The sequence below is a fragment of the Gastrolobium bilobum genome, unplaced genomic scaffold (genome assembly GCF_033153095.1).
Source record: "Gastrolobium bilobum isolate Gb01-03AN ecotype WA unplaced genomic scaffold, APGP_CSIRO_Gbil_v1 utg8004, whole genome shotgun sequence".
Taxonomy (NCBI): Eukaryota; Viridiplantae; Streptophyta; class Magnoliopsida; order Fabales; family Fabaceae; genus Gastrolobium; species Gastrolobium bilobum.
The window spans coordinates 126,271-138,412 of NW_026900119.1; the positions used below are offsets into that span (position 1 = coordinate 126,271).

At 36.6% G+C, this 12,142-nt stretch overlaps 1 protein-coding gene across 1 annotated transcript; it reads left to right on the forward strand.

Annotated features, from left to right (window-relative positions):
- Positions 1 to 1,298: 1,298 nt before the first annotated feature.
- On the forward strand, positions 1,299 to 1,847 carry LOC133295400 (uncharacterized). The gene has a single exon (XM_061494229.1). It carries the CDS (start codon positions 1,299 to 1,301, stop codon positions 1,845 to 1,847), a length of 549 nt encoding a protein of 182 aa, XP_061350213.1.
- Positions 1,848 to 12,142: the final 10,295 nt, after the last annotated feature.

The following is a 12,142-nucleotide window of genomic DNA, read 5'->3' on the forward strand; positions in this document are numbered from 1 at the left end:
TAATAGAGCATGACTTCATGAAGACAAAAGCCAACCACTATATATTTGTTAAAATGTAGGATACTCGGACTTCTTAATTCTTCCTCTTTATGTTGATGATATGCTACTAGTTGGGCAGGACAAAAGGAAGATATCCTCCTATAAGAAATCTTTGAGCACTTCTTTTTCCATTTTCCTCCATTAAAATAAATTCTTGGAATTAAAAAACTTTAATTTTTTCCCAAAAAGATTATTATTGTTGACCTAAGAAAAATATATAAAGATGATTATGAAAATATTCAACATGAACAAGTCCAAGACGGTGAGTACACCTTTGGCCGAACACATCAAGCTCAGTTAGAAGCAATGTTCAAGTAGCGACGACGACAGAGATGAGATGATTAAGATCTCATACCAATATGCTATATGTAATGGTGTGTACAAGACTCAATATTGCGCATGCTATTAGTCTAGTAAGCTGGTTTCTTTCAAAATCGAGCCAAGAGAACTAGGAACCTGTCAAATGAATCTTCAAATACCTTCGAGGAACGACCAAGCTATGCCTATGCTTTGGAAAAGGAAAAAAGTGAGTTGGAAGGCTACTCTCTGATGCCGACTTAGGGGGACATACCAACTATAAAAAGTTGACGATAGGCAACCTAACTACCTTTGTAGGGGGAGCAATATTCTGGCAATCAAAGCTCCAAAAATATGAATAAAGAACTTCCTGCTTGAACTTGATCACAAATGTGAAAGATATATACTGAAGTGTGACAACTGAAGTGCCAGTCACTTGGCTAAAAACTTTACTTATCATTCCCGTACAAAACACATTGATATTTGTTAGACTGGATCCGAGATGTGATAGAAGAAAAGCATCTTCAACTTGACAAAGGGCAAACCAACCTTAATTTATCTGTGCATGATGATGAAATTAGTTCTAGCAAAGAATAAGTTTAAAGATTGTTGCCTTCGTGTTGAGTTGACTAGCCCGCCAAGTTAAAGTCAGAAGGGCAAAATTTGTTGGATGTTGTTCCTCCTTTAATGCCTTGACGATTGAACATTAATTGCATAAGGTTCTAATATTAATTACAACTTCAATAGAAAATATAAAAAGGGAATTAGATATGTGAAAGGAAGAGGCCATATAATAAGTCCAAAGAACTCGGAATAGGAAAAGAAGAAAAATTTACGGACCTTATAGTACTTTTAGTGTAAACTTTATAGAACTTTCGTGCAAACTTGGTGCTTGGCTATACATTATATAAAGGATATAACAAACTGTCCCTCAAAGTCAGTAACTTCAATATTTTGTACATATGGGATGTCTTTGCTCTAAAGATAGAAACAGGATAGATGAAAACAAATACAGATTCAGAGGTTATGGTGACATGGTTACTATGAGAGATACTGATGATTATTTAGTAACCACTGAAGATTCCATAAATTCGGTTGGAGATCAAGGAAGCACTAGTTATTATTATGGAGGGGGCGGTGGTAGAAACAAATACAAGAGCAGTGAAGGATTTCAAAGTATGCATACAAGTAGTCATGTCCAACAATATCATGCCTTTGAAGGCAGTTCCAACAGAGGGAGAGGTGGTGGCAGAGACAAAGGCGTTGGCATGGTTACTATGTTAGGTACTGCCGCTGCTATAGCAACAATAGAAGATGCCATAGCTTCAGATGGAGATCAAGGTAGCACCGGTCATTATAGTGATTACGGTGATTATGGTGATTATGGAGGGGGCAGTAACGGCAGCGACAATAACTACGGCAACAACAATGGTGGAAATGGCGACGACAACAGTGGTAGCAATGATGATGGAAGGTGGTCCGGCGGTGCTAGTTGTGGAGGTAGTGACTAAGGTTATGGTTGACATTAATACACACTTAGTTTGAGATCAATTATAATCTTTGATTCCATGATGTGTACTTTAATTTTCCAGTTGAGCAATGAATATTTCAACAGTGTTTAGTTGGTTTATCTTCTCTCTCTTTTTTTCTTTTCTTTCAACTCATATGTTTTTATTAATAATTAAAAATGTCACTTTATTTTTATTTGAAGGAGTTGTGGAAATAAAATTTTATTATAATTTTTAACAAAAATGCAACTTGAGGCTATGCTCCTGTAAAAAATTGTGTTTTTTTTTTCACGTCAAATATTGATTCAAGCATATACAATAAGTATTGCTTATTTAAGAATTCAAATTTCCAATTAAACTGCAACTTAAACAAGCTAACCTCCTTTTTATTGGTTCTTCAGTTAAAAGTTGAAGGAACTTAGATAGAAATTCGCACAAGCTAATATAATGGTGGTTGAAGCCCACACGTAATCAGGTGCGTAATGGGTAGGTTTGCAAGTCTACGATTATTTGGAAATAGGGGCGAATAATTAAGTGATTATTTTTAAACAAATTTCTACACAAAGACTTATTGAAAGCAAATTAATTAGATAGATATTAAAATAAAATCATAATTAAAAAGATGAATTCCATTACAAAAATATTGCTTCTTAGTCATCTTCATCATCGAAATAAATAACATGAATCCTTTGCCCACAAGCAACATTGAATCGTCAAATATGGACAATGGAAGTTTGAAATCAAACATATAGATTACGGAAACATATAGATTACGGACCTACTAATCGAATGACATATTATACTTTACTACCCAGGCTTGGTCGAATCAACCTCTACAAATCATGACTAATACACAAATATATATATATATATATATATATATATAGAGAGAGAGAGAGAGAGAGAGTCAGTTGATGTAAAAATTTGTCCTAAGACCGAGTCTTGGGTTGATATTAATCATATAGCTCAAAACCAATAGGATATAAGCACGGCGTCACCAGTTGCTTGCACAATAATAAACGAACGTAACATATCAAGCAGCTTCTCGTAATGACAAGCAAACATAAATTACATATAACGAACAGTCTGCCGTACACTATGCAGGTAGAGAACTATAAAAGTAAAACGTGGCATTCGTAATATTTATCAGACTAAATATCATTTTTGATCTTCAGCAAATTTCATGATGTCCGCTTTAGTCCCTAACAAATAAAAAGGCTTATCGTGATGCCTAAGAAATTTAAAATGGACCTATTTTAGTCCTTTTAGGGACTAATATGAATCTTTTTTGAATTTGTGAGGGACCACGATCACTACTAGAAAAGTCGCGAATAGCGAGGGCAAATTTTCCTTGCAAACAGTGACTGAATTTGCGAGGGAAATACAATTGAGACGGAAAATAAGCGAATTTTCCGTTACTACAACACTGTCGCAGAATCCCTTGTAGATCGGTTGCATTTCCGTTGCAATTTACAAGGGAATTTAAATCCCTTGCAAACATCATAAGTCTGTGACGGAAACTAGCAAGGGAAAATATTGGCGACAGAAGTTTCTTCGCAAGATCTAGGACAAAAAATTGCGGCTGAAATTTCATAATTTCCCTCGCGAATTGCGAGGGAAAGAAGGAATATATTCCCTCACAAAATTCAAAAAATATATATAAATCAAATTTAAAAGGGACAAGAGCATAAATTGGTCGCCGCATCATTCGTAAGAGAAAAAGTCATTAAATATGCCGCTGCATCCTTTGTGGCAAACATTGAGTGCATGTAGTGACAGTAGTGCCTATGTCAGCTAGTCATAGGAAAGATAAGACTCTGTTGATATTTAAGGTGTGTGTAAAAATTGTTCAATAGTGAGAAGCAGAGAAAAATGTCTGAAAGATTCCTGTTCCAACCACCCTCGTTGTCATCACTGTACAAATTAAATGAAAAGTGACACATGCTTCCGATGCCACCAAAAAGGGCATTGGTCTTTGTAGTTGGGCTTTAACCACTTAATTAAAAGTCAAGTCTAGCCCAATAAAGAAAGCTAGGGTTCCCAATTCAAGATGTTCAACAGCCTTTTGAACATGCATGAATAGCATTTTGAAGACAAGGGAGTGTGAAAATCAGTCACTATAAGAGAAAATAGAGAGAGAGCCATTTCAGAAACTTCACAGGAGAATTGAAGAAAGAGCAATCTTTGATCATTCTACTATATATCTTTCATCTACCGTTCGGTCTAGCTGAGATTCTGTTAGTAGCATCACTAGAAATTCCAAACCAAAGTGGTTTGTGTGTACGATTCCACTACAGGAAACAATCTTGAGAGAATGTTTTTTTTTTCTTAAGTTCACCGTTGGATCGTGCTGCAATACTTTAAGCAAGAGTTACACGCATTAAACTTCATATCTAACGGTCAGTTTGTCGATTAGAGCTCACACACACACACACATATATAACTTTGAATGTGTGTGAGTAGCATTTTACTGACAAGAATACAAGCGAAATCAATCACAATAAGAGAAAAGAGAGAAGAAACCTGCAAAAAATAAGCTAATTTACGAACATGAATGAACAATCCTTGATCATTTTTCGATATGTCCTCATCTACTGTCCGATCGAGTTGAGATTTTGTTGGCATATTCCTGACTCATCATTATTCATATCCAACGGTGGCATTTCTGGTTGGAGGCCTGTAGCATCACGAGAAATTCCAAATCGAAGTGGTTTGTGTGTAGGATTCTGTTTTAGGCAGCGATCTTGAGAGAATGTTTTTTCTTAAGTCCACCGTTGGATCGTGCTAAAATACTTTAAGTAAGGGTTGCGCTCACTATACTTTATATCTAACGGTCAGTTTTTCGATTGGAGCTCTGAAGATTCGTGCAACTGAAACAGAGGATGACATTATTCCTACTCTATTTTCGGTAGTAAGATTCCAAGGGGAATATCTTTTTGCTCAACCATTTGATTGTCCTCAATATTAGTTAGTATCCTCATATCTTGTACTTAATTAATCTGGCCGTTGTGATTTTGGAGTTGTTACTTTTGGTAGTTGGAATACATATTAGTTAGTGTCCTCCTATCTTGTATTTAATTAGTCAGTTTCCATATTCTTCAATTGTTTACAGCTTATAGAGTTTGGTAAAGAACATAATTTAGCATGTGCAATTGTATGATGTGAGTGACAAGCAGAGGAAAATGTCTGAAACAAACACGCTTCATCCACCCTTATTGTCATCATTGCACCCTTATTGTCATCATCCACCTTTATTGTCATCACTTTAGTCCCTTGTAAAAAAATTAGTCTTGAGGTTCCTAATTTTGAATGCGTGTAAGTAGCATTTTGATGATAAGAGAGTATGAAAATCAGTCACGAGTAAAGAAAAGAGGGAGATAACCATTTTAAAGAATACGCTAATTTAAGATAAGAAAGAGCAATCTTTGATTATTCTTCGATATCTCTTACATCTACCATCTGATCGTACTGAGATTTTTTTGACATATTCTTGACTCATTATTATTCATATCTAACGGTGGCTTTTATATTTTAATTATACCTCTGTATGGTTATGATTCCTCATATTTAATGTGAATATGAGGAATCATAACCATACATAAATGAAAATAAATATAACCGTTCGATCAACATAATCGATCTAACGGTGAAATTGATTGGTAGTAATACTAATTGGTTGTTCCAATATCCTTTCCCTAAATTTTAATATATATTATGGATAAAAGATATGTTAATAAATATTGTAAATAAAATAAATTATACCTAATATTTGAATTAAATAAAATTTCAATTATTATTATACATTAAAGATATATATAAATAAGATTATACATTAAAAATATTTATACAATATTTTGAAGAAGAAAATATAATTATTAAATTGTAAAAATACATGGAGGCAACATTCGAAACCTTGCCCTCCATGGTGTTCCTACTATGTTGCTACACTCTTTACTAACATGACTAAAGGAAGGGTTGGAACTAATGTCACAGCCTAATTTTATTAAAGTCCACCAATTTTTCAAAAATTTTAATTATCCCTCTCAAAATTTTATTGAATTCCGCCAATTGGGTTTAGGGCTTTTTACCCCTTCGACTCCTCAGATATCACTTCATTTCTTTCTCACTTTCATTTGGGTGAAGAAAGCTTATATGCATTCAGCATATAAGGAAATCTAAGCCAAAAAGAGAAAGAATGTTGATTAAATCTTAAGCAAAAAGGGCAATAATCACCGTTGATCTGTCAAAACCTTAATCAGAGATTGCATACTGATTTTGTGTTGATTTCGTAGGAAAAGCAGACAAACTGGAGCTAAAGAGGAAAAGCTAAACTGAAGGCCCACGCTCACAGCGTGGGTATGACGCTCATAGCGTGAAGGGAGCCCTTTCAGGCAGAAGCTACCACGCTAGTAGCGCCAGACCCTCAAAAAAGCCCACGCTTGCAGTGTGGCAACCACTCTAGTTGCGTGGTGCTCCAGGATTATAAAGAAAAACTCCCATGCTCACAGCGTAGTAACCACGCTAGTAGCGTGGGAGGTGCGTCAATCAGCATTAAATCTGTTTTAAATCAGAGACATATCACACTGAGATTACGACAAGGATTCAATCAAGATTCTACACCAGGTCAAAGACTCTATAAATAGAGACTCAGACCTCAATAGAAGAGGACTTTTGCACAGAGAGGAAGACGGAGGCAGAACGCAGAGCAAGCTTCTTCTCCAATTTTTTGGTTTTATAATTTAATTTATGAATTCTTTTCAATTCTTAGAATTGTCAGACATGAATATGTCTAGCTAGTCTTTTATTATTGTGGTAAGGGTCACAACCCTTGATGTGAACCCCTTGTAGTTTGGTTAAATTTATATTTAATTATTTCAAATTGCATTTATTTTATCTTGTTCTTCATCTTTTAATTCTTTTAGAATTGCTCACTTTATTAGGATTGCGAGGGTTAGGGTTTTCAATAGGAATATTGGGATTCTAGTTCCTGACAAGGGTAAAATAACAGTTCATGTATGCACTAGGGATAGGCTACATGAACTGCAAACGTGGAAAATTCACTGGGTTAAAAGATTAACTTGAAAAAAGGATTTCTAAGGGATTAGGATTCTAATAGGGTTAATAAAGTTAAGATCACTAAGGGATTAAGGCTTAACTAATTAATTATAGATGGTGAATTGTTTGATCAATTGGGTAATTAAATATAAATATTAATCAAGATTACAAGGTGGAGATCAGAAAGGTGTTGGCGTCCTTTACTGCAATAGTTTCTTTTAATATTTTTCTCAAATCTCAACCTTTTACTTTAAAGTTTTCGAACTTCTCTTTGAATTGTTCACGAAATATTAAATAGTTCATAATTGTCACAACACAATTATTTCAAAAACCTCTTTTTGTTAATCCAATAAGAAAAGAATAGTTAAATTAAATTTGGTGCCTCAATCCTCGTGGGACGATATTCTTACTCACTTTTTATTACTTGGTACGATCGGTGCACTTGCCGATTTTACGCAACAAGTTTTTGACGCCGTTGCCGGGGATTGACTACACCTAATTTATTTTTAACTTTTGAATTTCTTGATTGGATTATGTTTTGTTACTAATCTTTTTGTTGTAGTTTATGCGAGGTAAAGTAGATCGAGATTCTTTACAGTTTAATCGAGAAATCGAGAAAACTGCAAAGGAAAATCGGAAACGAGCCAAGCCGAAAAAGCAAGAAGGATCTTCAAGTTCTAAGCCACACAAAGAATCAGTGATGGCTGCTAACAATCAACCTCCTCCTCCACCTCCTGCAGCGGAGTTGATGGAGTCAATTCTTGCTCCTATGTTCACAAGGCCGAACTCTAGTGTTGTCCGGCCACAGATAGAGGCCAACAATTTCGACATCAACCCATCTCTGATTAACCTGGTGGAGAAGAACCCTTTCGGCGGAGAGGATTACGAAGATCCTCATGACTTTATGGACAGATTTCTGAGAATCTGTGACACCACCAAGCATAATGGGGTGTCCGACGATGCAATTAGACTCAGACTATTCCCTTTTGCTATAACAGGGAAAGCTCTGAGATGGTTGGATAGGCAAGCTCCCAACAACATCATAACGTGGGATGATTTGGCTGCTAAATTCTTTGCAGAGAACTTCTTCAGGGAGAAATACAACAAGTTGGTGAATGAGATCACCAACTTCACTCAACATCCGGGGGAAACTTTATGTGCAGCTTGGACCAGGTTCCAAGAATTGATCAGGAAGTGTCCCCTGTACGACTTGCCGGACGGAAAGAAGGCCAGAGTTTTCTATAACGGAATGACGCCGGAATCCAGGATGGTGGTCAATGGTGCAGCTGGAGGAACCATAGCAAGGAAGACAGCAGCTGAAACTTTAGAGTTAATCGAAAACATGGCAAGAGCTTATAATGCTTCAATGGAAGTTCAACCAGTTCAACCGAAGAAAGGACTTCTACAACTGGGGAACAATGATGCGTCACTAGCTGAGCAAAAGATGATCTCACAACAGCTAGCCAGTCTGAACGCCAAGCTAGATAGAATGCAGATCTCATCTAAAGTTAATGTATTCAACTGTGAGTACTGTAAAGAGCCATATGAGACTAATGAGTGCCCTACATTCAATGGAGATGAACCATTCCAAGTCAATGGAGTGTGGTATGATCCAAGGCCACCACAGGATACCCAAAGTTACTAGAGAAATCAGAATGGAGGCCAAGGGAACAACTTTAAAAGGAGGAATCAAGGGAGCGGCTTGGATTATAAATCCAACAACTATCTGCAACCTCCTCCTCTGCCACAAAAAGAGCCATCCGAATTGGAGAAAGCGATGATACAACTGGCCAAGACCATTACTGATCACATAATTGAGACAAGAGCCTACCACAAGAACTAGGATGCTTCCATCCGAAACTTGGAGAGTCAAATAGACCAGTTGTCTAGGCAGTTGGCTGAAAGAGCTCAAGGACAGTTCCCAGGAGATACAATTATGAATCCAAAGGCAGACTGCAAGTCCATTGTGACTAGGAGTGGAATTGTAATCACTCCTCAAGAAAAGCCAAAATCGGTTCAGCATGAGAAAGAAGAAGAAGCACCTGCTAGTGAAAAAGAAGAACCTGCAAGGCAAGACAAAGAAGAAGCAAAGAAGAAAGCTGTGGAAGCTCCAAAGCAACCAATGGATTTTTCTCGTTTTGAGAAACCTCCTTATCCTATGAAGCTTAAGCAACAAGCTCAGAAACAACAATATGCCAGAAAGCATAAGTTGCAGGATTGTGAGACAGTAGCACTTACTGAAGAGTGCAGTGCCATCATATAGAAAAAGTTACCACCAAAGCTTCAAGATCCTGGGAGTTTCAACATCCCAATTGCGGTAGGCAACACTAATGTTGGCCGGGCACTATGTGATCTCGAAGCAAGCATCAACTTGATGCCATTATCAATATGCAAATCATTGGGAATTACTGAGTTGAAGCCAACCATGGTCTCTCTACAGCTCGCTGACCGTTCTTTGAGGAGACCTAATGAAATCATAGAAAATGTTCTTGTTAAAGTTGACAAGTTCATCTTCCCTGCGGATTTCATCGTGTTAGACATGGAGGAAGAGAGTGAAATTCCCCTTCTGTTGGGTAGACCGTTCTTGGCCATAGCTCGAGCTATGATTGATGTAGAACAAGGAAAGATCGAGTTGAGGATGAATGATGAAAAAATCACTATCAATGTTTTCGATGCTATGAAGAATCCCTCTGATCATAGTGATTGTTTCAAACTTGAAGTGTTTGAAGAGGTGGTTATGGAAGAGAAAAATGATTATCAAGAGCTTGAAGAAGAGTTGAAGGCTCTAGATGAAGCTACTCCAGAAGAAGAGCGAGCAACTGTCTTTGAGGTGCTAGAAAAGAAAGAAGATGACTCAGCTACATTGGTACCAAAGGTGGAATTAAAAGAGTTTCCTGAAACTCTTAAGTATTCTTTCTTGGGAGACGAACAACAATATCCTGTTATCATCAATAAGGAAGTCCATCAACAGTATGAAGAAAGCAAGCCAAAGGTTAAGATAGAAAAGCCCAAGAGTAAGGAAAAACATGTGAAGACTAAGTTCAAAGTTCCTGAGAACCCTCATCTTCATCGACATGCATATGATCATGGAAGGAAACAATACTGGATCAAGAAGATTGGGTCATCAATGGTAGCATGCTTCCAACCACCATAAATCACAAAGGGTACGTCAGGCTCGTGACGTTAAACAAGCGCTAATTGGGAGGCAACCCAATAATTGTTTTTCTATTTTTATTTTATTTGCTTAGGTTAGTTTAAAATTTAATAAGTCAAGTAAGTGGTGAATTAGTGACCATATAAAAAATTTTAAATCTGGGAATTGGCGCTGTCAGCGTCAACTTGGCGCTAGTGGCGCCACAAGACTGAAAAGAGACAGTGAGTTTCGCGCTCACAGCGTGAAATCCACGCTCTCAGCGCCACTTATCAAAAAGTGCTAGTGAGCTCCGCGCCCACAGCATGAACTCCACGCTGTCAGCGCCAGTGTCCTTACTATTTATCTTGACTTTAGTATTTTCGTTTTTCTGTTTTGAGATTATGGTTTGATTATTTCCTCCTTTTACATACTGAGTTTATTACTATTTATGTTTAACAAGTGTGTGTGTTCCACCTGCGCAGAATTAGCCCTTCGACTAGTATAGTTTGTTGCTGAGGACAGCAACGTTCTAAATCTGGGAATTGTCGCATGCTGTACGCGAGACTTGCTAAATACTGCGGAACTACACCACAGAAAGGATGTCTAAACAAAAAAAATTCTGTAAAAGGGGAGATATTTTAACCTTCAATTTTTTTTTTAAATTTTCTGTTTTCAGTTAGATTCAATTTTTAAAGAAAAAGAGAAAATTTTTTAGAGTATTCCTGAACAAGCAGTCCCAGAGTGTTTTAAGCTTACTTAGTAAGTAATTAGATTGAGTTAGAGGAAACATGATATCTGTGAGCAATTAATTGTTTTTATCTGAGAATGATGACTGCTCGTTTTTATAACTGTTTTGGTGAAAATTTTTGGATAATGCTTGATGTCAAACTTTGAATTGAGATTCTAGTTTGAATTATAACTGTGAGAATTTGAGCCTAAACAGAATTTTTTTTTAGAGAGGCCTCACTGTAGTAGTTTTTAGAACTTGAACTGTTTCTCTAGCTTGCATGCATTACTGAAATGATAAGGGAATTTTTATTCTTGCTAACTTAGAGCCAAACAACCTACCTATAAGAATTCCCATTGTTAAGCCCTTTTGAGCCTTAAACCAGTTCATTCAAACCTGATGAAAATTACTTAATCCTATTCCTCTTGGCACACCTTGAGAGATTGAATGTTGATCAAAGAAGAAAGTCAAGGTACTTCTCAAAGGAAAGATAAGTAGTTGAAAAAGGAAACAAAAGACTAGTTTGCAAAATATGGCAAAAATTCAGAAAAAGGAAAAAAAGAAAATTTGCAGCTCAAAAGAGAAAAGAAAGAAAACATCTGCAAACAAGGAAAGAAAAAGGTAGTGACGAAAGGGAAATAATCCCAAGTTTGTAAAATGAGGCAAAGCCTAGAAGAGAAGAAGTATTGTTAAAATCAGTATTTCAATCTCTCTATTCAGCTTCTGACCAAAAGATTCTCACCCCCAAACCAGGCCAAGTTACAACCTATCAAAAACCTTTTGATCAGTCTATGCATGTCAAATGGATTCCTCATTCTTAGGAATTGAGAATAAGTTCAAGCCTATGGAATTACTGCTACACTGACGGATAAGTGTGAAACCCTCAAACACTGAGAGTGTTGAGAGTACATTTAAACTGTGAGGAATGTTCAAGTTAGGATTTAAATTCTTGATACAACTGAAAAGCATTGTTGGAAGTTTTTAACAGAGAGTTATACATGCATAGCAGTCTAAATTCCTAAGATGTTGTGTTCCATGTTTTCACAGAATTATTCTTTGCTGATGACTTGAATCTATTACATTGCTGAGGACAACAAAGTTTAAATCTGGGAATTGTTTAATATGCATTCAGCATATAAGGAAATCTAAGCCAAAAAAAGAAAGAATGTTGATTAAATCTTAAGCAAAAAGGGCAATAATCACTGTTGATCTGTCAAAATCTTAATCAGAGATTGCATACTTATTTTGTGTTGATTTCGTAGGAAAAATAGACAAACTAGAGCTAAAGAGGAAAAGCTAAACTGAAGGCCCACGCTCACGTGGGTAGCGTGGGTATGAGGCATCTATAGCGTGAAGGGAGCCTTTTCAGGCAGAAGCTACCAC